General features: G+C 38.6%; 2 protein-coding genes across 3 annotated transcripts; both read right to left on the reverse strand.

Annotated features, from left to right (window-relative positions):
- Window positions 1–2861: 2861 nt before the first annotated feature.
- LOC145498770 (mitotic spindle assembly checkpoint protein MAD2B-like) lies at window positions 2862–15228 on the reverse strand. 2 transcript variants are annotated; one of them, XM_081478696.1, is made up of 9 exons: window positions 14608–15228; window positions 14133–14251; window positions 11190–11261; window positions 10953–10991; window positions 9949–10016; window positions 8699–8793; window positions 8424–8497; window positions 6979–7068; window positions 2891–6814 (listed from the first exon to the last, which is right to left on the reverse strand). In XM_081478696.1, exons 1-9 carry the CDS (start codon window positions 14651–14653, stop codon window positions 6740–6742), a joined length of 678 nt encoding a protein of 225 aa, XP_081334822.1. In that variant the 5' UTR covers window positions 14654–15228; the 3' UTR covers window positions 2891–6739. The 2 variants fall into 2 exon arrangements, with proteins under 2 accessions (XP_081334824.1, XP_081334822.1); XM_081478698.1 differs by lacking the exons at window positions 14133–14251; window positions 14608–15228 and adding an exon at window positions 11641–14116 and having other exon boundaries at window positions 2862–6814.
- Window positions 15229–15452: 224 nt separating this feature from the next.
- On the reverse strand, window positions 15453–16814 carry LOC145498126 (melanopsin-A-like). Its single transcript, XM_081478007.1, has one exon. The coding sequence runs from the start codon at window positions 16812–16814 to the stop codon at window positions 15852–15854; it is 963 nt and encodes a 320-aa protein (XP_081334133.1). The 3' UTR covers window positions 15453–15851.
- Between the last annotated feature and the right edge of the window lie 7751 nt (window positions 16815–24565).

The following is a 24565-nucleotide window of genomic DNA, read 5'->3' on the forward strand; positions in this document are numbered from 1 at the left end:
ATCATGAGTTAAGCACTCAACTTGACTAAAGCAATCACCTTATACTACTCGGTTAGCATTTTGGTCAAACTGTAATCACAACTGCACTGAAATAAAGGCACTGCACTGAACGTGGCTGTCCTGAGAACACTGTTTTATCTAAGGGAAAACAGTTTTCATACAAACCAATTCCCCGAGAAAGAAGAATGGATATAAATAGATACCTTATACAGTTTATTTTTAAAAGCCCACCTGCATTTACGTCACATTCCTTTCAGGCAGTTTTGGCGCAGGGGTCCATAAATCTGGATATATTGCAAAATGCGTTCTATTTCTTATTCATCCTAGTTTCGGTCCTGACATCCTAAATTGGTTTGACGTCATTTACAACAATGCATCTAGTTGCGTTTTGCATAATGGCACGCATCTGACTTTTTTCTTTTAGAAAGGTGTCAGACAAGGTTGTCCTTTGTCGGGTCTACTCTTCGTTATTGGAATTGAGTTTCTCTCTAGTGCACTACAAAGAGATCCTACCATTAGAGGTATCCGGGTGGGCCAGAAAGAAATAAAAATTACGCAGTATGCAGATGACACTAAGGTGCTGGTGCGCGATTTCCATTCCGTTTCGCAGTTACTGAGGCTCTTAAACAAATTTAATAATATCAGCGGCTTAGAAGTTAACAAGCATAAAACTGAAGCAATGTGGCTAGGTTCTTGGAGAAATTGCAATGAAAAACCCTTTGGTTTCAAATGGCCCCAAAACTCAATTTACGCCCTGGGTGTTCACTTCTCGTACGACCGTGTACTTGCTAATAAGCTAAATTTCGAAGAAAAGGTGTACACTCTAAAACAAACTCTTCACAGCTGGAAAAGAAGAAACCTCACTCTCATTGGCAGGATAAACATCGTCAAAACACTAGGTCTAGCCAAACTTGTATACAGCACCTCGCTTTTGACAATCTCGAAGCCGCTTATAAACAGTATTAAAGAAATTATTTTTAGTTTTATTTGGGAAGGTAAAACCCCCAAAATTAAGAAGAAAAAAAAAAACGATTATCGCAGAAAAGAAACGCGGTGGCTTGAAAATGATTGATTTCGAAATCATGGAGAGCGCTTTGAAAATAGCTTGGATCAAATGCATTATAGAAGGTGGTGATGCGTCGCGGAAAACCATCCTAAACTACGCAGTCAGGCAGTTTGGTGGTGTTGATTTCCTGATTAATTGCGACTACGACGTAAAGACGCTCAACTTAGAACAACTCCCAGAATTCTACCGCACGGTTCTGTTATCGGCAAGAATTCCAGTTTTCAACTGACAGCAAAGAAATACCCGTATATGATCCAATAATCTGGAATAAGCGCAACATTCGGTTGGACGGAAAGACAATCTTTATTAACGAATGGTATAAAAAAGGCATCATCTACATCCAAGATCTGCTTAATGCAGACTTTAATTTTTTGTCTCTAACAGGGTTTAAAGAAAAATTTCGTGTAAAATGCCCGTTTACAGTATACTATGGCCTCATAAATGCCATTCCAAAAAAAGGGAAATCATCTCTCCGCAATACCGCCACCCCCGCCAACAGTTAAGCACCTGAAGCCGCAACACCTACAAAACATTTCTCCTCAAAATTAGCATACTCAAAACTACTTGAAAAAAGGTGCCTACCACCGACAGCAGAACCCAAAATTCTAAATCACGGTTTTACTAATGAGAGCATTCATGTTTACTTGCTCCCATTTCGTATCTTAAAAGAAGCAAAACTCATAATGTTTCAACTTGAAATCATCCACGGCATTTTACCTACGCAATCCAGTTTGTTTCGCGCCAGCTTGACGTACCTCGATAAATGCCCTTTATGTAACTTAGAAAGCCAGCCATTGCCTCACTTGCTGATCACATGCTGTGAGTCCATGATAGTTTGGGACCTTTTTATTCGCTGGTGGCAGACAACTTTTCACCAACATATAGTTCTGTCAGAAAAAGTAATCTTATACGGTTGGCATGATAACCGTAGCTCAATTAACTCTATCGCCCTCAACTACTCCCTAATATTGCAAAATATCATATTTTCGCTTCAAGTATGCGCGTTGGCTCGATGATGATGATGATGATGATGATGATGATTACCACGCGAGCCTTACACAGCCCATAAAGTACAAGGAAAGCCATATTTTTGCAATATTTGTCCTTGTGCTAAACGGCACTGTGTATGCTAATTTGAAGATTCTATAACTTTCCGCACGTTTTTATGGGCGTTAAGCTTTCGTGTGCTAAGAATTATGGGTAAATGTACCAGTCTCCATCCTTTTTCCTCTGGAGGATTCCAGGCGGCGGTGGGCCTGGGTGTCCGGGTGCGCCGGACTCCACATCAAACGTTCAGGTACGAGTATTGTCCACGACCATTATTTCCTCTGAAACCCACACGCAGTCTAATCCAACCTTTTTTGAGACTGAAAACATTACCTCTTTAAACGAAGAAGAAAAATTATCATGTGAAGGCATAGTCTCCGAAAATGAATGCCTAAGAGCTCTAAAAGAATTTGAAAATTTTAAATCTCCTAGCACAGATGGCCTTTCTGCGGAGTTTTACAATTTTTTTTGGTCAGAAATCAATACCGATATAATCGATAGCTTCAACTACGCCTTCAAATCCGGAATGCTTCCTATTAGCCAAAGGCGCGGGATCATATCGTTAATTCCCAAGAATAACAAGCACAAAAGCCTGCTTGAAAATCTCAGACCCATATCGTTGCTTAATATCGATCATAAAATTCTGACAAAATCAATTGCGAAAAGGTTTGACAAAGTTCTTCTAAAAATCATCAACCGTAATCAAACTGGTCATATCAAAGGTCTTTTCATAGGCGAGAATGTTCGGTTAATTCAAGACGTTATGTTTCACACTAAGCAAGAGGAAAAACCCGGTATTGCCATTTTCTTAGACTTCCCAATAGCGTTTGACACAGCTGAATGGGACTACTTAAAAGCTGCGTTACAAAGGCTTAGACTTTGATAGTTTTCTTTTGCGCCTAAAAGACAAACTCTGTATCCTTCGAACTTTGGCTGTTAAAAACAAAGAACTTGATCAATTTAAAGAAACGTGGGCTGCTTTGCTTTAGTCGTGTATCTGTACTGTATGCGTGCGTGCGTGTTGCTCTAGAGAATGTAAAGATAACCGTGCTACAGTCATTATGTTACCACCTAGTGCAAGTGATTCGGGTAAGTAAGATTTTATAACGTATCGTAAGTAATATAACATATTATAACATAACTATTGCAAAGCGCGCGCTCTGATTGGTTAATTTAGCGTCTACTATTTGCCCATGGGTGTACGCTGCTGACGTGTGTGCTAATGTTTACAAAGCAAATCTTTTGAGACATTGTTTCCAAAGTAATGACCGACGTCCTTCTGCCACAAATGCGAAACTGTCTTCACAGTTGTCTGAAGATGAAACTTTATCGAGTTACTGGTGTGCAGTCGGTTGTCATGAATGAATTTTCCCGCGCTTGTTTTCTCTTGTCATGTAAGACTACACGAACATTTTTTTGTGATGTAGCTCAATAAAAGGACTTCTGTTGTTCCAATGTCTCAATGTTATGTTATAAAACAAATGGTAAACGCCATGGCGTGCACTATTGAGTTATGGATGCACTTGGGAGGTTTGCTAAGCACTCAAGAAGCTAGAGTCGCACGAGGCGATCGCCTCGTGCGACTCTTACGCTTCTTTCGTACTTAGCAACCTCCCGCGTGCATCCATAACTCAATAGTGCACGCTATGGCGTTTACCATTTGTTAAATAGGTTGCAAATGAAATAATGTGATGTATTGTAAGTGATGTACGTAAGTAATTTAGCATATTGCAAGTAATTTAACATATTACAAGTAATTTAGCATACTGCAAGTAATTTAGCATATTGCAAGTAATTCAGTAATTGTACGCAACGTCTTGTAAGTGGTTAATGTCATATGTAGTAAGTAATGTTTGTAAGCAAGCAATATGATGCACTGTAAGTAGGTAAAATAACATTTAGTAAGCGATAATCATAAACTAGTACTGTATCAAGTTGAGTCGATGTTAGTACTGTGTTGTAAATTGTAAGCTTTTTAATGTTAGTATTGTGTATTTGTAACGTAATATATGCTATGTAGAAATTAACTTTTTAAAAAATATTAATATTGTAAGTAATGTTAGCATTGTAAAGTACATGAGTCTTCCAATAAAAAAAAAAAAATTTTCTTGGGTAAGACACCAAAAATTCGTAGTGCCTCTCTCTACGTGTCTGTATATGGATGATTGAATTACCCATATACAGAGAGGTAAGCTTGCGATGGGTTAGCATCTCATGCAAAGGGAGGGGAGGGGGAGGCAAAATCTAGCTACATTGTTAATGGAAACCCAAGAAAACTGCCAGCCTGACTTTACTGTACTTTGCTAGCTCTTGAATTTCTTGTCCGAGGGTTAAATTATCAGCAAAGCGAAACCCAACAAAGCAGAAATAAGGAGCAGCAAAGTGGAATAAATTTCGTTTGAGTTGGACTCTCGCACGAAGAAAAGCTCTAACGAGTACCAATAGTTTTCCTAACCTTTCAGTCGACAACTATCTTCTCTGTCGAGGCTCTTAGCCCTCATAGCAATCCAATCTACACAACCAGCCATCAAAAGGACACAAGAAAACATCAGCCAAACTTCTCTCGCTTACTGTGCGTAAAATATTTACAAGGAAAGCGCGCGAAGTTTAAAAGTTGTTGGCAAGGAGTAAAAGTAAATACAGCGGCTGAATTCCCCGGCCGGGGGCAGGTGTACTCCATATATATGCTAAATGGGTATGTGCCGCTGTGAAGGGAACGGTTTTCAGGCGGTTCAGTTTGGGATAGGGTACAGTAATCAAACAATTTTGGTCTAGAATAAGGTATAATTTACCGGAAAAGTGGCCAGTGTAAATATAATTTAGTCTAGAACAGGGTGTTTTACCCGGGGTTCTATAAAATAAATCGAAATTCGGAAGAGACTTTGGTAAGATATTTGTTAAGTTAGCATATGTTGTACTACGAAAGTCATAAAGGTTCTGCATGGAAATAGCTAGTCTGTGAGAGGGTAGGGATTTTTGTTGCCTAGTCTGGAACAGCGTTACAAAATCAAGCTGATCATGGTCTAGTATAGGGAAAGGGTTTCAATGTGTTGGCGGCAAACCCCTACCCAAAGATTTAAAGAGTACCAGCACCGATGCTGAAACTCAAGTTCTTTGTCTACTTCCTCTTGTACTCCCTTTCATCTCTATTGCGAAATGACGCAGTAGGATTATAATAAATGATAGCTTCTACGTCTGAGGATAATAAAAAACTCAGTGTGTAACAACAGCTTTTAAGCAGGATGTATACTTTCAAGCGGTACATTTTTTTAAGCAGTACTGTACATGAAAACTGAGTTGTGTATGAGGATGAATCCCCAGTGTGAAGCAATTTTTTTAAAAACAGGCTACGTAAACGGTATTTTCGCGCTGTACTGTTTAGTTTTCAGCAGAAAATGAGTTTACGTTGTATTTTTTTTTTTTTTTTTTCATTTGAAAGTATATCATTGGTGGGAGTGGACATCAGTCAACTGATGAGTAATTCCGTGAGGTACTGATTATTATTATTATCATTTATAGTAAAATCTCTGTTTACAGTATCTGCCTCATAAGAATCAGCGATACAGTTTCTGATGGAGCTACAAAAACATTAGTTCTGAATATCGAAAGGGCACAGCACGATTAACTGTCCCATGGAATTTGAGCCCATGTATTAAATACTTTTTATGCGACGCGGGTTCAAAAACGCAAAATTGTACAAAGAATTAGCGCTTTGGCCACCCAGAAATTTTGCACTTGTTGAAAGCCATTTTCTCCTCGAATATTACACCCAAAGAGCCAAAATTCCACCAATTACTAAGTTTTACCAGCTCGTTAAAATTTTGAAGTCAATTCGCGTCTAGCGTGATGCTTTCTCTGTGCGAAGTCGTGTGCTAATGAGGAAAAATGTAAACGACGACGTAAGCAAAGATTCGATAGGACCATACAGTGGTTATGACTTTTATGTCTGTGGATAAAACCCAAATGAGTGACTTCTCAAACGAGGGTTCTTAAGCAGTACTTCAATGTAGCATGCTGTTATATTACGCGGTAAAATGAAAGAGATTTTACCCTTTGGGATTCTGGATAAAACTCTAATTTGTGACCATTCAAATGAACGCTATTGTGCTCAGTTTGTTCGCTAATATTTTGCATAGCCAAACCAAGAATGTTTTGATCCATTTGAACTAAGCATTGGGTTGTTACTTAAGACTTAAAAAAAACGAGGATTTTACGTACATGTAACTTCCGACATCAACTTAACAAAGCGATGTAGAAAATCTTTCATAATTTGCTCCTTTTTTCGACTCAGCGATTTCAAAAAATATGAAAAAAGAACACGCTAAACAAATATTGGCTCAACAACTCGCCTAGTTCCTGTACGGCTTTCTCCCAGGCCTTCACAGTAAATTGTTTTCGGTGGTGTATCCGAGACGAATGGCCCGGACCACGCTCTTCGCCTTGGACTAAGTGACCCGAAACGATTGAACGAGACGAAATATGAAGTCCTAAAAACCAGCCAACGCAATACCTTCACCGTCTTTTTCTTGGTACTGTACACAAAGCCTCATCATACTGTTTAACCATGACTGTTTTATCTTCCCTTCATTATATTATACTTAGGCTTCCTCAACACTGTCTAAACAGCTAACACTGCTGGCTTTCCACTGTTTCCCTACTTTTCTCCATCTTGTTAGCACATTCTTCGACAAACAGCTGCATCTAAGAAAACATAAAATCGAGTCAGGAGTTTGGTCAAGGCCCATTTACGAAAAAAGAGCCCTGAAACATCAGACTAAGAGAATGGGAGACATGAAACCGGAACCCTGGTCACCCTTTCCGCATCTGGCAGTACAGTAGAAATAGAAAAGTGAATACTGTATTACCTTTAGAATACCGGCAGTGGTTGACTTAAGAGGTATCATAATGGATTCCTTTAAAGTAGTTCCTTCATCTGCTTGAACCCAAGGAAACTCCTATAACAGCAACAAAGGTGCTACTAGCTTGATAGAATTATAATTCATGTGTATATGGCCCAGAAAGAGAGGGGGGGGGGGAACTCCCTCATGAAAGTTCGGAGATGCTCGTCGGAAAATTTGAACTAAACCCATAAACGAAGACCAATCTGGGTGTGACTCGAGTTTTATTTGACCGCTAAAAGATACCACTTAAAACAGAACAGGCTCCATCATCGGCCACTGTTCGGGAAAGGAGCCCGCGCTTGCAGACGGGGCTCCAGAGACCGACTGAAATCGAACCTAAAAACGGAAATAAGAGCGTTTTTTACTGTAATTTCTGTAAGTGCACCCTTAAAGATACTTTGAAAGCTAAAACTAGTAGCGTTTCGTCATGAACACCCTTAATGAGACCAAAAACCATGATTTATACCCTTAAACGAGACGACGAGCATCCCCGAACTTTTAATAGGGGAGTTCCCCCCCCCCCCGGGTATATAGCTTTTCTTCCACAGTTATTACCAACGCATAAAGTACATCTTAATCTTTTCTATTATTATTATTTCAAGTATCCTCATTGGTAGAAGGATTTTTCCTTCTGTTAGTTTTATCTCACACAGGAAAAAAGTTATGCATTCAAGATTTCATTTGCTAATTGTAAAGTTTAGCGTGGGGGCAGCGTGGCCGAGTGGTTAGGGCGCCGGACTTGAAATCCGGAGGTTGCGGGTTCCGCTCTGACCACTAAGCTGGAGTGGTTTCTCGAAAAACCTTAGCTCAACTCGTCGGTCATGCTTGTACATAGCCAACTGGTCTGCCTCCCTCCAGTTGGGATATTTAAGTCTGTAATGTCTATTTTGAAATATTTCTTCTCTCAGTATTTAAAGTGACATGCCTGTGAACTAGCTAGTTAGTAAGCGCATCGACCACTTTAAACATCCAACAACAACATTTTTACGTGTACACGTACGTAGTGGTCTCTGCGTTAGGAAGGGGTCAGACGGCATTCTCCACATCGACCAGTAAACGTCACAACGAGAAAGAAGGAATGATTTTTTTTCTCCTCGTAATTGTTATCAACTGCTAACACAAGCAACGTCACATAGAACAGATTGATCTAATTTTATACTACTTTAAATCTTGATTGTGAAACAGGCTCAAGATTCTCACAGATTCCCTTGCCTTCGTCCTCTTTAAAAGGGGACGATACTTTCAGTAGCGTCTCTAAATCCCCTGGAACGTTTCTGATTCTGTTTGTTGTGGTGGTGGTTGTAGTTGCTGTTTATGCTGTTGTTGTTGTTGTTGTAGTTGTTGTTGATGATTTTTAGGCATGTTGTTAATTCACAGTTAGAGTGTTGCAATCAAAGTTCTCAACACACCTGAACCTTGCGGTCCTCCTGAAGTTTTAGGAACGACGATTCTTTAGTATATACAAGAATGGAGAACGTACATCCTGTCAAAAAATAAGCAATGCAAGATGTTCAGATAACAGCACCCCTGTTGTTTATCTCTACAAAGCTTGAAATAAACGTACATTGTCCATCAGCATGACTGTTATTCCGGCCTTGTGGAACTCTTGATATATTAGTTAACAGGGAAAATTGTCCCACAGTAAAATGTATATTTAAAGAAATCTGATAGGGCTTGTATTTACCTGGAGGAATTGGTTCTAACAAGGCATCACACGCATTAATCTTGAGCAAGAATCCTCTAAGGGTTTTCTCTGTGTGTAACAAAAAATTGTCTTCACTAAAGCAAAGAAAAGAAAATTGTACCCAACCATTAGAAGATAATTCCACTATATATAACATATTTATTACTTCACAAAGGCCTTATTAAGACCTCGCAACATTCTAGACTTGATCGAGATTCTTTTGTATTGTACCGCTCAAAAGCAAGTTACCACCCTCTCGCGAGACGCGATTCTCGTCTCGCGAGACGAGACTATCATCTCTCGAGACAAGACTATCGTCTCTCGAGACAAGACTATCGTCTCTCGAGACGAGTCTCTCGTCTCGCAAGGTAAGACTCTTGTCTCTCGAGACGAGAATCTCGTCTCGCGAGAAATGAGACTTATTTATTTACTTTTGAGCGGTACTGTACAACAAGAAAATAATTTTTACACTTCCACAAAAGTCATCTAGTAATGCAGTTGGACCCCACTAATTCAAACTCGGTTATTTTGAATTCCCTGTTATTTCAAACTCAAAACCATTTCCCTTCGAATTGCCCTTCAGTCATTTACTATCGGGTATTTCAAACCCCTGCAATTTTCCAACTATTTTTTGTTTCCCCTGAAAGTTCGAAATATTGGGGTTCAACTGCACATGTTTACACACTTAGAAAATCGGTGTTAAAGAAGAGGTTCACTAGTGACAACAAGACTAGCGAGGTCTATTTTGAATAAGACTGCTGTAAACATTGACATACATTTTTCCACAGAGTGTAATTTGTCAAAAAAAAACAAAAAACTACATGTACAATACATGCCGATGTGAATGAGTAGTTAGGAAGCTGGAAATATTGAAATCTAAAGGTCAGGGCTGTTACCCGTAAATATACAATAGCCCCCATTTGGCATGAAAAAATGCTCAGCCATTTGTCCCCAGACATCATCTGTTCCGAGAAGCGAACAGTTTTCTGAGAGGGTAGCTCAAGGAAAAACCGTGAGCTTTGAGGAATTGATAACGTCCAAGAACTATCAAGACTAATTACCTTACAATCACCTGTCTAAGTAAGTTCTTGAAATAATTTCTAACAATAACTATTGTTTTACTGGCATTTAAAAGCATTTAAATTTGCTCAATGAGAGGGGAAGGCTCACTTGCATGACTTTAAATTACAGGATTACAAGTACAACTTAATGCAGGTATCCTAAACAATTTCTGGCATGCCATCCCTAACCTTCCTGTTGCTGACAATTCTTCTGGGTTACCAATCTCAAAAACAAATCTCTCAATAGGAATAAATTTCTGAGAGAGAAAAAAAATAACATCACACTTATAGTATTCCCTATCAAGGGCTACAGAATAATCTACCTTTTTCAATACTGTAAAAAAATATCATTTTATTCCCTAAGTACATTTCTGTGGACATGAAGACTACATGTATGTGTTTACACAATGTTCTCGGCCACTACTTGAGGCCAGACTGCTCAAGATGGAGTCCAACTAATGTGCTGACCTTTAGGCCACAACACCTACCAAGGTAAATTATTACAATAATAGTGGAGCTCCATCAGCCCAAAGGGCCACCAAGTGGAGCACCATAACTATAGGAACCAAACCACATACATAGAAATAGAAAACCATGCAACCCTTTTGTTTTGTTTTTGTTTTGTTTTTTTTTTCTGGTAAACATGGCTAGTGGCAACATGACGTTGCACAAAGTTTATGGTGGCCATACTCTAGCCAATAAGTCGACCAAGGCACACAGCCATGGTTTACAGAGTACATCTTTGATATTGGACATCCATATTACAGTCAATTGACACTTGTCAAAACCAGGTATCTGCTGACCGATATCACATGGCCATAACACAGGTTCAGGTTTAGACCTCTTCAAGGTCACATGTTTTTTTTTTTTTTGAAGTTGATTGCTGAAAAGGAACTGTTTTTCGATTGAGGTGCAGGCACAAACCAGGTTATTAATTCACTGTAGGAGCTTCAATTTTAAGCTTGGCTAAATCTATATATTAATTATTACAATAAAGTGGGTAATTATGTGGGGTCCAATACAAAGGAAAAAACATTTCAGGCATATTGTAACTTATGCTACACACTTATGGTTTTCAAAGTGACGAACTACCTAAAAATTCTTACTTTTCACAATAAAATAGTTACAAATTTTGCACCCCTGAAGATCAAATCACACACTGGTATACAGTATATGTGTTAAAATTGACTCACTTTATTGGAAACCACCAGGACTACTCTCTGAACTTCACCCTATAAGATTACAATAAAATTTGGAAGAGTATCTAATTAGTACTTCTCATAATATGCATCCATGTACATGTTTGCAGTTTTACAGGGGTAGGTAGTGCAATTTACTAGTTCAAATAACTTTGCGACAAATAAGTACATGTACATGCACACTTGTTCTGAGGTAAAATAAAACTTATCAATATCTAGTATTACAAGCACCTTTTCTAGTAAGGGTTTAGCTGTCTGAAGTACATCTAAGATATACTGGTTGAGATCTGGGTGACAACACATCTATAAAAGTAAAAGAGTTACCAGTAGTTAATAATGGACAAACAAAAACATTCACCCTGATGGAAATGCAGGGTGCAGCATTATTTACAAAGTATCTTCAGTCTTGTAGTAGGTAGAGTGTTGTAGTAGTATCAACTGGTGAACAAAGTTACCAGCCCATAGGCTTTTGACTCAGGTTGTGTTATTTGGATGATCTTACTGTGTATCACATTGGCACTGACTCTGACAATGACATCAAGCACAAATAATAAAACTGTATGGTGGTAAATGATGAATTATGTTAAAAAATTAATTTGAAGTTTGGTAGTGAAGTAATTTAGTAAGATGTCATATTTACATGTAGCATGCCACAAGAAAAAAAAAAATCCAAACCCATCACCTCCCAAACAATGGACAGATGCCATATCCACTGAACTGCAAGGGTTTCATTAACAGCTGAGCAACAGGTAAATTGGTAACTGGTCATTTTGCTTGATAGCCAGTTTGCACGTTGTCAGTTTGCCAGGACCGTAAGTCTGTTCTCCTGGACTAAAAGTTCAAAGAAGGATGTGTTTAATTCTTTCTTTTAACCAAATGAGCGAAAAAGTCAACACTGTGGGTGTTATGAAACCAAACTTCACAAAACATGTTTATTTCTCATTTAACCATGGAGCTAACAGTCTGAGCAAACAAACTTACGGTCTGGGTGAACTGGCTTTTGGGGGAAACGAACGCAATTCGGCAAACTGAGATGCTGACTGTCTTGTGTGAGGATGGTTTCGCTGCCTGGTTTGACCATCTAGAGAAAAGCTTTTCTTATTAAGAATAAGATGTTCAGTTCAAAATGTTTGGTCTATCTGTGAAAACCAGTTACCCTTTTGCTGAAAACGTTAATGAAATCCCTGGAGCTAGAGACACTCATGGTCATTTATTTGGTTTATACTGACACATGTCCTATATATGCTGCTAGATTACAAAACTAATATCAAAATTGTTTTGCACAATGATAAATAAATAAAGAGAACAAAATGCTCAGCTTGTTGGTGAAACAAGAAAGAAGGACAAATAATTTTATTTTTATCATGTTGGAAGCCTGGAATAAATAATACAGGGGAACCCTCTTAATCCAGTCACCAACAGGCTACAAAAATCAGGCCTTATAAAGGGAGCGGCCATTAATAAAGGGATTCTTAAAATAGGAAAATGACTGACTGAGGTTTTGCTGGGGCTAGAATATAGTGGCTGTAATAAGGAGATGGCTGTATTAACGGGGTGGCTGTAAGGCAGGGTTCCACTGTGTAAGCAAGATTTGAACCCATAACCTTGGAAACACAAGTCCTGAAAGTGCTTAATCTAATAATTAATTAATTAATTAATTAATTAATTGCTGGACTAAGAGAGGCCATCTACCACTTTTGAATGAACACACATCCAGCATACTGCTTAGATTAGCTACAGTATATCAAGATTTTGCATGTTATGAATGAAGACAGGTGGTAAGAAAAGTGAAGCTTTAAGAGATCAAATCAGAAAGAAATCAAATAACAGAAATTTAACCATTTAGTTAGTTGGGATTTTGGATTTAAGCAGGATCACAAAAAAAGGAATTGAGCCTTAAATAGGGCAGAAAAGATATCAGATATTTGTTTCTTCAACAGGGTCAGGGTTTGAGAAACTCAGTCACACCTTTCCTTGAGCATGCATGTCTGCTGTAATCCGATCTGTAAACTTTCATGTATTTTTTTTTTTTTTTTTTTTTTTGTAGTTTTATAATTTTCTGGTTTCACTGTGCAAGTTCGCACATATATATATATGTTATTTGCTGGCTGGGAGGTCTGTATAGTGAAAAACTGTGACTGAGGGCTTGAAAATGCTGCCCGAGGCCACAGGCCAAGGGCAGCATTTTCAAGCCCAAAGGTCACAGTTTTTCACTATACGGACTGACCCTAAGCCGGCAAATAACATGTTTATTTTTTTTCCTGCAGTAAATTGGTTTTACAGATTACAAATGGGTTTGTTTACAAAGCTCTTGTCATTGAATCAGCTTGCGCGCCGTCTACTAACGATTTGTAAAACATTTTGGCAACGAGCGAGTGACTCAGATAGTAGACAAAGAAAGATGTATTGAAGAACAGATTTTTTGCGAACTACTTTATGTTAGTTGCATTTATTTCACCAGTTACGTTCTTTAAATTTGTTTTTGCGGTGTGAAATTTTGTGCGAAGTTTGAAGTTTTACTACAAAAACAATTTCTGTCTGTTGTTGCTTTTAAAACACTTGATATCAGACTTTTCTACCATAAATTGAATAACAGAAAGCAAAGAAATTCGTGAAGTGTATTCCACAGAAATTCTCCTAAATACAGCAACGATCAGAGAGGTAAACTCGACTGAAATTGACTCAAATTTTACAGCGAGAGAAACACAGGATTACGTTCCATTACAGTGCCAAGCTACAAACCAAGCAAAATCTCACAACTTTAAAACACTCAATTGAATTTACTTACAGTGACTTTCCTTGCCATTTTAAAGTGAACAGAGATAAAGTGACATTGACTAATCATCGATGGATGTGTAAAAAAAGGCAAAAGATTGAGGATTGCCGCTAACTTTTAGGAACGAAATTTAGGCAGCGGGGAAAAAAATCCGGCCCATGGGCCGTATCATAAAAAGCTGGACCAGTCACATGTGTATGATTGGCCAATCAAATTCAAGAATTTAGGATTCTGGCCCGCTCAGATGCTTGAGAAAAAAATGAAGAGTGCAACATTTCAAAATGATAACTTGAACTTTCAGGACCATTAAAATCCTGAAATAGATTAATGATCCTCGTGACATCATAACTGTTGACAACGATGTTTTGGTTTTAAAAACTTTCTAAGCTTACATATACCTGCACTGGGACATTATACTTTTTTCTTCTCTCAAACACCACAGGAGGATACACTTCCCTCACATATAAAATAAGGTGAAATGCTACTTCTAAGAACTCACACAGCACACCACCTGAAACTGTCAAAAACAGAAATCAAAAAAGCACTGAGCTAAGCGTTTCTAAGCTAAAACTAAGTTTAACTAAGCTTGACGTTTAATAAAATTCCTGGGGTGGGTGCTGTTAAGGTTATTCCAACAATTAAATTTACCTTTGAGTATCAATTCTCTAATTTCTGGCTTCTTTAGCTCAGCATTGCTTCACAACCGTAACACTTTAAGCACATTTTTTGTCGACGAGGTTCCAACACTGTGATTCTACAAGTACAGGTTCTACCAGTGCCGGTGAACATGGAAGTCAACTTTTCACAATCAAGACATGCGATCATTTCAATACATTCATCTCATTTTCTTAATAGCAAAGGAGTCATACTAACCAGCTAACAAGTCAACAGTCTGCTTGTCACCTTCTGCTCTTTGCATCTCCGTCAGAAGGACGCAAATTGTTTCAAAACAGTCGTGTACGAACCGCCATGTTTCCTCTCTTAGTCGAGAGTAGAAACTTGTACCCAGATCGTTCACGTCAATGTTCAGTTCGCGCCTTCTCGCGCCTTCGGCTTCGGTGTAAGAGAACCGGGGGGCGGGAACAAAGGCGGGAACCTGGGAGTAGAGGGGGCGGGAACTTTACGGGAAACGGAGAGATGTCAAAAAGCGGGATTCTCGACATCCTGCAATACAGTTGTAATTTAGCAACTGCGAACGCTGATCATGCGAGCGCCCTCTTGGAATTAAATCTCGGCAGAGGCTTGGGGAGAGACGAAAATTAATAGCGTGTAACGGAGTAGGAGAGAGGTTGAATAACGAGTGAGGGGGAGGGGGTGAGAAAGTTTCCTTTCAGATGAGAACATCCTAAGGTTACCTTGATTTTGCAGAGACAGTGTTTTATTATTACGATAAATTATGATATAATTCTACCAAGAGACATCGTTTCCTAATCCTACTCATAATAAGAGTAACAGTGGGACCTTTTTGGCAAACGTAACAGTATTTTGCTTAACTCTTGTCTACAGAAGCTTTATCAATATCATTGTAGTAAGCGTTGAACCCTTCAGATATTCGTAGAGTTATTAGTACTTCTAGATTTCTAAATATCAGATTGTAGATATTCTTATTCAACAAATTGCATTTTTGCAATCACCAAAGTCATTCTGCATGACATGTCGCTTGAAAAGATCGTGGAGAAATCTCCATTAATTGACATGGACCCATGGCGAAGCTTAGCAAATTTGCTGTTGTTCTTCTTCCTTTTCATAAATGCAATAGAATGTAAATGGTGTTAAAACTTCTTAGGAGAGCACATCTAGCTTTTGAATCAGCAACCATCTACCATTCCGAATGTGAAAGAATTTTCTTTCGGTCTCATTGGTACGGTGTAAACCCTCATCAAAAGCAAGTGCTGAGTCGTAAGCGATGCCTATGGCGAACCCCGTTGCGACACATTTGCACTCTGTTTCTTCCCTTCTGTTTTACGCTGGTGATCACCCACTCCAACCGGGCACTGAATTCAACTTTTTGTCATCAATCCCAGTTTGAAAAAGGAGACCTTAAAGCCGATTTAAAATCTTGGATCTATGTTTACGCAGAATTCACGACATGCGGTAAATAAGGCAATGGGGTCTTTTCATAGGGCTAAACCTCCCGATTGCGAAGGTAAAGTAAATGGTCTCACCAAACGATTTGGCCTGGTTATGGGGACCGCAAGGACCAAACGTCGCCGAAACTTGCGGGAAAAAATAGCATAGAGAATTGGGTTGAGGAAAAACGAGGTTTTAGCAAACACGCTAGACGCGCTGAGCGCAATAGGATTTACCTTTCTTTCTAAAACAATAAGGAAAGAAACGACGGCATAGGGAGACCACGAGACCACAAATGCGACTATGATTGTTAAATAGTACATTGCGGATTTGCGATGCTTCTTCAGAAGAGCTTGTGTCATCGACATTGCTATACGACCCAACTGTGAAGTGATCTGAACGATGCCTTTGGAAATGTTATGGATCTTGTAGTAGCAAAATGTAATCACAGTGATTGGTAATAAATAGCAAGCGAAAAACACAACCACAAAATATGCCTTATCGCCTGCTAGAGAAGACTGCCATTGAAGTGAGCAGGTAGCGTTGGTTCCCTCCAGTCCATATCTTGACCAGCCTAACAAAGGAGCAGCGCTGAAGACCAGTGAGTAGATCCAAGAGCCCAAGATTATCAACATTATCTGTCTCTTGTCGAAATAGGAATCCCTGTAAAGAGATCTCGTTATATTCAAATACTTTCCTGCCGAAATGGTAGCCATTTGAGTGATGGAGACGAGAGCGAATAGAAATATCATGAAGGCGTGTGCCTTGCATCCAGTCGTACCAAACGGCCATTCCTTGTTGAAGTGCCGTGCGATCGAAAATGGAACAGCTATGGAGCAAGACAGGAAATCACTCACCGCAATACTGAGAATGAAATAACTGGGTGCTGAGAGGTGATTGAAGTTCTTATAAATTGTAAAAATGACTAAACCATTGAACACGATCCCCAAGAAACACACCACGAACTCGATTCCCATGAAGATCGTGTTCCACTTGTTAATGGAATCCATGTCTGACGAGCTTGACCGAGTGTTATCCACGATGTGTTATTGATAAATCTGCTGCGTTCTTGGCCACTCTCGATTCCAAATGGATGCCTTTTATGCTTTTAGGTTTTTATGTTGTTGTGAGTTTTATATTTGTAAAAACAAGAAGACGAGAGGTATTGAGCGATCGTATGATGTTCCTGACCACTTTCTTGCCTATATTCCCTTTTACCAGAGATTGTCCATTAAGAGCCTTTTAAACATCAGCAGGAACTTATTTGCATGTGTCGTTTCCATTAAAATCTCATCACCCAATGAATTTTCAAATTGTTTAATTAATTAAATTAAACCGGTTAAATCTTATTTTATGCAAGATTCCCTCTCGCGTCACGGCCTACCGCGATACCCACGCGATTTTTTTAGTTTTCAGACAGGGTCTCATTACACGTGCACTTGAGCAGCGTTTAGCTGTTTACACGTGATGTTTTAGCTTTAGCCTTAGTTTCATTTACGGTTAATACTTTAATAAGTAACAGAGCTGGAAAAAAGCGGCAACTAGTTTATTTGCTTTTTAAAGGGCTGGTAGTCGAAATAAAATCTGTTGAAAAAAGAACAAAAATAATGCTACATTATTACGTAAACAATTTAAATAGTATTGTTCATTTATAGCTGACGTTCCTGCTGCCACACTTAACCAAGGAGCTCCCCTCTGCTTTTATATTTCAACCATGAGTTCGTGAAAATAAGGAAATGCAATCGAACAACAGTAGCTTCACAGTTTCATTTTTTCTTAAATTACAAAAAAATATATCATTAGAAATAAAAATGCTTAAGATTTTAAGGCTCTCCTCTTTGTGACTTTTAATGTTTACAATCCATCACAGCTTGATGCTTTGTTGGGGATTTGAAACTGATATCAAGTCCAAAAATAGTGCCATTTTTCTATGTAAAAAGCACAGATTCATTTTTATTATAACATAATTACTCTTTTCCCGAGAAGAAGCGGAAGTATCATAAGCGACGACGACACGTGTTCTACTGCAACGGAAGCACTGAGTACACGTGAGATTCTTCTTTATGTACGGGTGCCAAAAAAAAAGTGAAATCCAAAATTCCCTTTACACGAAAATGATACCAAACGACAGTTTCGATTTTGTGTCTGGTGGTAAAGCATTTCCCATACGTTTTTGTTTTCTAGCTTAATTGGCTCCACATGAATATACTTTTCTACTATTTTCTTCAAAGACTGGTGCTCAGAAAATCAACAAGTGCAACTGCTACTAATCTGTAAGTGCGCCTCCTCAGAATCACATTCAGAAAGATCAAAGAAATAACATCTTTTTTTGAAATATAGTTGCAACTGCTTACCTCAACTTTGCCGTTGCTCGAGGAAAGTTTCACTGAAGGACTGAACGGATTCCAAGCTCAAACTTCAAGAATTGCAAAGCGAGACAGTACCGGCCTTTTAAGGCTAATTTTGGCAGCTACACCCCCGTCTACATTGACAACGAAGATCGATCTACAGAAAATGAAACACCTTTTTCCCCGTGAATTTCCACCGTTAGGTATCTCGATCTATGTCGGCAAATGGCTGCTTCACAGTTTCAGGATTGATGACCTTGCTATCTGCAAAGCGCAACGGAAGGACAGCGTGGTTAAACGGAACGACAATTGCTGTTCGGTCAAACTGCGCGTTGTTACATCATAAACGTTTGCAATAATTTTCCCACACAAACAGCCGGTTACAGTGCGTGCCAACTTTCTAGGAAGAACGACTTGATTCATACAATAGGGAATGATGTTGATGGATGATGAAACTTTATTGAGTGTCCCAACCCATGCATACTAACGTGGGTACACCAATTGACATTTTTCTAACTTCTTCAGTGCCACTGGCACAAGAGGAGAGATGTTACTTGCCTCTTCAATTCGGACTATTAAACGTGTACTTACGTAACACTAACGTAAGTGAAACTAAATTGTACGTGCAAGCAGTGTCAAATCATTCAACAATACGCCAAAAGGAATATGTCATCGTGTCCCAAACGCCAGGCAATTTGTTACGTAATGAGCTGCTTATGTACAAGTCAAGCCAAACCGAGTTCTGGAAGCTTCAATTTTGTATTGAATATTTTCCTTTCATTTGGTCATATATTTAAGCGGGCGTGTTATAGGATAAGGTGGGATAGTCAGTGAATGTCTGTTTTGTCTTTTTCAGCCACGCAGTCATAAAACGAATAGTTTAAGGTGATAATAAATTCTTGAAGCATTTTGAGAACTTTATTTACTCAAACTAAACGTGGGATTTCCGCGCTGGAGTTAGGTAACAACACGTAAGTTGAAACCGTTTTTGATTCATCGTGCAATATCAATTTATTGCAAGGTCTTTCCGTGTTTGCCCACACAGAGCACGTAACCCTTACAATTGTGCAATTACAGCTTTTTCCAAAATGTGTGCTCAATACCTACAGGAAAAAGAAATTTAGAAATGTGGGTTTTCGTTTGAATTTGAATTTGAATTTGATCGCGACAAAAACACTACTTAGAGTTGGGAATTCTTTGATTAAATTACATTATTTCAGTCTTCTATCTAACATTCAATTGGAGTAAGAAGCAAAGTAGGTCGCCGAAAACCAAAATCAAGTAGAGGCAGAGGAGTCTGAATCCCAAAAGACTGACCAAGTTATAAAACGAAACAGCTGAGCCAGCATAACCGAAAAGCAAAATGTAATTTAAGGCATAAGGTGAAAGCCTTATTGAATTCGATATCTTTGGATAAATGGAAATTATACGAGGCAACTACATAGGAAGTTTGCAAAACTGGGCCACACTACAGATTTGTTTGTGGGGACGTTCATTACCGGATTGGGTAGAGGAAGTAAGATATATACACTTCAAAGCCATTTGCTAAACGATTTAAAAAGTTTGCTGAGACATGACCCAACTAAATTAGGCATTCTTTTAGAGCATTTACTGTATAAAATGGCGCCCACTCAACTGAGCGAAGTTTTTATCCCGCTCCCAGATTTTGTAGTGGTTATCCTAGCTTGACTTTAGTTACGTATTCACTCAAAGACATTTTGCAACACCGCATTAACGTCCGTTTACTCTTAAGGTTGCGTAATCAAGGGTTTATCAACCAAAAAAGCGTCAATCGTGGGTATTCGTGTCATGGTTATAAAACAGTGAACGCGTGGCTGGCATTGTTGTTAAGAAAATTGAGTACCTAATATGAGACGTTCACAAGACTTTGTCAGCGGGGCTGATTGTCTTTTTCAAGATACCTCGCCGCAAACAAAGATTTTTGGCATTTAGGGCAGTTGAGGTGAATGCCACCAGATGCACTCCCAAAGAAATTTCTCCACTGGAAAGCACTTGGAAGATGAAATAGATTGTTAGGTTCTTTCCAAATGTTAGTGGACACTGACTGACGCTAGACTGAGGCCTGCTGAGGGATGCCATCTGGCAACTCATGGGCGAGACAAGCTGCACGCCAAGAACAGTCCAAAGCTCACTGCATTGTCGCGCCATAGAGTGCAAAGAAGATTGAGTCTGTTGGAGCGTTAGGTTGTTTGCAGGTAAAAAAAAAGTGGGTATATATTTAACAAATAAGCGAAGAAGTGTCGAGTTAGGTTCTAAACTGTTGTGCCCAGTCGGAGGGCAACTGAAAATCTTCAGTGATGGTTATTAACCGTAAAATTGCTAAAGCCTTGCTGTCGCTCGCGATGCTAGTATACGAGTAAACACAAGAGTCCATAAACTCAGCGAAAAACGCAGATGCAAGCAAAATCAAAGTGTTTTGATCCTTTAATTTGTTCGTGCGTGCGTTTCTCAGTGTTTTAATACATGGACTACTCTGCTTTCACTTATTATTTCATCACCTGTGAAAACCAGGATAAAAGATATATATATATAGACGCAGCAAATTTGAGAAACCCAACATCTTCAGCATCTAAAATTATAACTTTAAAAATAAATGGAATTGTTGTTTTTTAATGCTCCGATGAGAAGCAAAAGCTCGAAACATCAACATACAATTTTCCCGTCACCTACGTTACTCGTATGCACGTCCTATAATGTGTACACGTGAGGTTGAGCGGAGATAAGCTGTTTACACGTGACTGTGGTTTCGTTGTTATGTATTCAGCATTAACTGCTTAGTGGTCTATAATGAACGTGACCAGTTATTTATCAAACGAATGAGCGAGCTACGAATAAAAAATGAGTCATTCGAGAAATCTAACTTCTAGCTCACTTAAACAAAGAGTTCTCCTGCATTTAATAATTGAGAAGAATACCCTCGCGTTTTATAAGGAAAAAATAATTCCCCTGCCTCTTTTTTTTTTTTTTTTTTTTTTTTTCTGACTGAGAGCTTTGGCGCCTCTATACTTGTAGATATTACCTAAAGGTATTATCTTAATTTATCTTAATCTAACGTTTATCATTAAACTGAAGGCATATTTACCTAGCATCAGATGTTGCTTTAGCTTAGCCGCCATAAATTTTCTAAAGTATAAGAAGGACATGAACCATGTTCTATATCGAAATGATGGGTAGTACAATATTGGACTGCTGGTGCCTAATAATTGCTCCCCCAATTTAGCTTACCGTAAGAAGATTCCTCGTAGCTGTTTAGAAAATCGGTGAGTTACATCTCAGATCGCTGCAACTTCACTAATATGAGCCACACTGAACGCTGAACACTGTCCACAGAGACGGCAGTAAAGGCAATAAATTTGAATTTAAATCTAAGTTTGTTTCAAGTTCGGATTTCACGTTCCCATTCCATTTTGTTCTCCTTGGCAGCTCGGGAACTTCAAGAATTTAAATTTGCTATGCAAATGTTTTTATTAGGCTTTTTTTACATTATAAGCTAGGAATTTTAAATGTTGAAATTACATCAACCTCGGGTTTTGGTTTCAAATCCCATCTGAAACTCGGATTTTTTTTCCCGAGTCGATGTCATGTTTTATATTGTTACATTTTTACCAACCTGGAGCTGAAAGGGCCACCCTGCTCAAATAAAGTAGACTTTGACTTATGTATTTGTGTAACATGTATTTTTGTAAACAAAGCACACTTTTACAGCGAGGCGATACAAGGAGCTCGCGACAAACAGGCTAAAAACGCTCTTGAAAGTGTCAAATAGTATCTGGTTTACTAAACGTATCGGGCTCAGCCCTTCTTCAGTATTTGAAATGAGCGAGCCACGCCAAATTGAATTTTTTTCACAGTCTGTTGTTTTTGTTTGTCTCTTTTTGTGTCTTTTTTTTTTTTGGCCGTGTTTCATTTTGAAAATTTGTATCCGAATACCATCCAAATATTTTCAGCGATTACAAGTTTGCACGACGTTACCAGCTTTATTCGCGGGCCAAGGAAAGTTCCCATGTATCAGAGTGAGCGCTTGCGCTGTAAACCTTCTCAGCTCAGACATCAGAATCATATGCAGTTGAATTATTATGAAACGTACGTGTGCCGCGGAATGGTGTAAGGTTTCGGTTACAATCTTTTCACCTTTCGTAATAATTCTGAATTACATCATAGCTATTAGAGAGGGATGCCTAACCCTGCTAACTTTAAAGGAACAAATATGTCAAGATTTATGTTGGAATTTAAGGTCCGCGATCGTGATTATCAACCGTGCTCGAGGGCTATACTGGGGAATATTTTCATAATGTCGTGGTATTACGGACCTCGCTGCGCCCGGCGATTATTGTAAAAAAAAAAACAACAAAAAACAAAAAACAAAAAAAAAACAAAAACCGTGCTCGAGGGCTGTACTGGGGAATATTGCCCTAATGTAATGGCAGTACGGACCTCACTGCGCTCGGTCGGTACAAACCGAACGAGGGCCAATATTTCCCAGTGCGGCTCGAGCAAGCTAGGTTAGTAAGTAGTTTCTCTTATTCTTCCGCCATTTCAGCTTGAGTAATAAACAAACTGCGGTGACAAACGTAACAAAACAACGCATGTTGTAAAAACCTTGATTGGAGAACTTAACGTTTCGTATGCTTCTACATACATCATCAGAAGTAGAAAACGGTTAGCTGGATTACAATAAACTTAAACGAGAAGACTAGTACCTAATAAGAAAAAGCGGTACCCAATAAGGAAAGAAATGACAATGAATCTAAATGGTAATATTCAGACTTAAAATCTGCTGAAAAAAACAAAACAAAACAAAACAAAACATATAAATGGCTAGTAGAGAAGAAGTTTCTCACTGTCAACATTCTCTTTAAGTGCTGGTTGCAAATCACGAATCAATAGTGTTTCTTTAATTTTACAATGTACATCAGATCGTCCGTAGCTAAAATGTCAAAGGGATCACATTTTATCCTGTGGCCTGTCAGGGTCATATTGTCTGCCACGGCAGAAGCGTGGTTAGTACTCCTCAGCGCTTTAAAATGCTCCGTTTCCATGTCATGCAACCGACGCTTTGTTTTTCCAATGTAACAGGCATTACAATCCCAACACCCAGCCTTGTACACAACTTTCGACATAAGGAACATAAGGGACGTGGGGATATAAGGGAAGTATTTTATTATATGACACTCCGGCCATGCTTGTTTATTGAATCTGCCGGCTTTCGAAAACAAAAAAATTACACAGCTTATGACTGTTTCCATAGAAACAGTCCGGATGGCAAAATCCCGACCAAGAAAGAACCAATCAGAAAGTTTGGATTTACCTCAAGATTACCTTGCCATAAAAATGAAATGTCTTATTTTGTCTTCATCTTTACAGACTGTAATTTGTATTGGTAATGCCGTTTATTGTGGAAATGCTTCATAAAGTTGTTGTTGTTGTTGTGTTCCTGCACTCTCACATTTTGATGGAATTACCTATAACCTTTCTATTGTTAAGAGCTGTTTTCAATTGAGTGTCGAAAGTAATTAATCAGGCAGTTACTTTGGTTTTGGTTTTAAGACATTCAATTGAACACTGCTCTAGTTGCCTGGACACTATCGTGTTTATACAGGTTTTGGGCACGGTTAAGGCCAAGAAAGCGAACAAAACTGACACGGAACAATGGTTTCTACCGCCGGGTTTTTAATTAGGTGTCGTAAAACCAAAACCAAACTAATTACTCACCAATTAGACCACTCAGTCAATCTCAAACCGTAGTAAAACCAAACTTGCCAAAATCAAAGTAGTTGCTTGATTACTTTCGACACTCAATTGAAAACCGCTCTAATCCATAAATTTCATTTTTGCTTCGCAACGCTCAAAAAAAGGGTGAGAAATATTTTAGAGTGTTTAAGTGGTGTAAAGACATTCGGTGGAAACCCGTTCATCAGTTGATTTCAGACCACTAACACTGATGTTACTCTCCAAACTGCCTTTACAGCATTTAAGAACTCTAACATATTTCTCATTATTTCATAGTTCTCTCAAGAAGTTTTGATTCTGCAATACCTTAATATGCTACCAGAAATTACAAAACAAATTCAACGAAAAAAAAAAACCGAAGTTTTTAATCAAATATAGTATTTTACTTTGCTCTACATCCTGTTTTCACGTGGGAACAATATCGTTTCAAAGGACCCGCGCGGAAATGCACAACGGCAATGGTCGCCTAAATGATCGTGTTCTTTCCTTTGTTTGCTATTTTAATTTTTTTTTTGGCAGATTGTTTGTCAATGAAGCAATAACTTATTGATTTAATTTTACCAAATTTCCGTAAAGTTGAAAACTCTACCACGTTTAGCTCCGCTGAATGACCAGCTGTCTGGGCAACAAAGGCAACAAAAACAACAGCAATTGAAGTGTAT

The sequence above is a fragment of the Orbicella franksi genome, chromosome 9 (genome assembly GCF_964199315.1).
Source record: "Orbicella franksi chromosome 9, jaOrbFran1.1, whole genome shotgun sequence".
NCBI classification, from domain to species: domain Eukaryota; kingdom Metazoa; phylum Cnidaria; class Anthozoa; order Scleractinia; family Merulinidae; genus Orbicella; species Orbicella franksi.

Excerpts from the sequence above, each read along its gene's own strand:
- LOC145498770 (XM_081478696.1), bottom strand. The coding sequence starts at position 14,653 with ATGCAAAGAGCAGAAGGTGACAAGCAGACTGTTGACTTGTTAGCTG. Across the intron at positions 8,498-8,698 it reads GTTAGAACCAATTCCTCCAG|GATGTACGTTCTCCATTCTT; the intron begins GTAAATACAAGC and ends ATTTTTTGACAG. Across the intron at positions 6,815-6,978 it reads CCACTGCCGGTATTCTAAAG|ATGCAGCTGTTTGTCGAAGA; the intron begins GTAATACAGTAT and ends ATGTTTTCTTAG.
- LOC145498126 (XM_081478007.1), bottom strand. The coding sequence starts at position 16,814 with ATGGATTCCATTAACAAGTGGAACACGATCTTCATGGGAATCGAGTTC.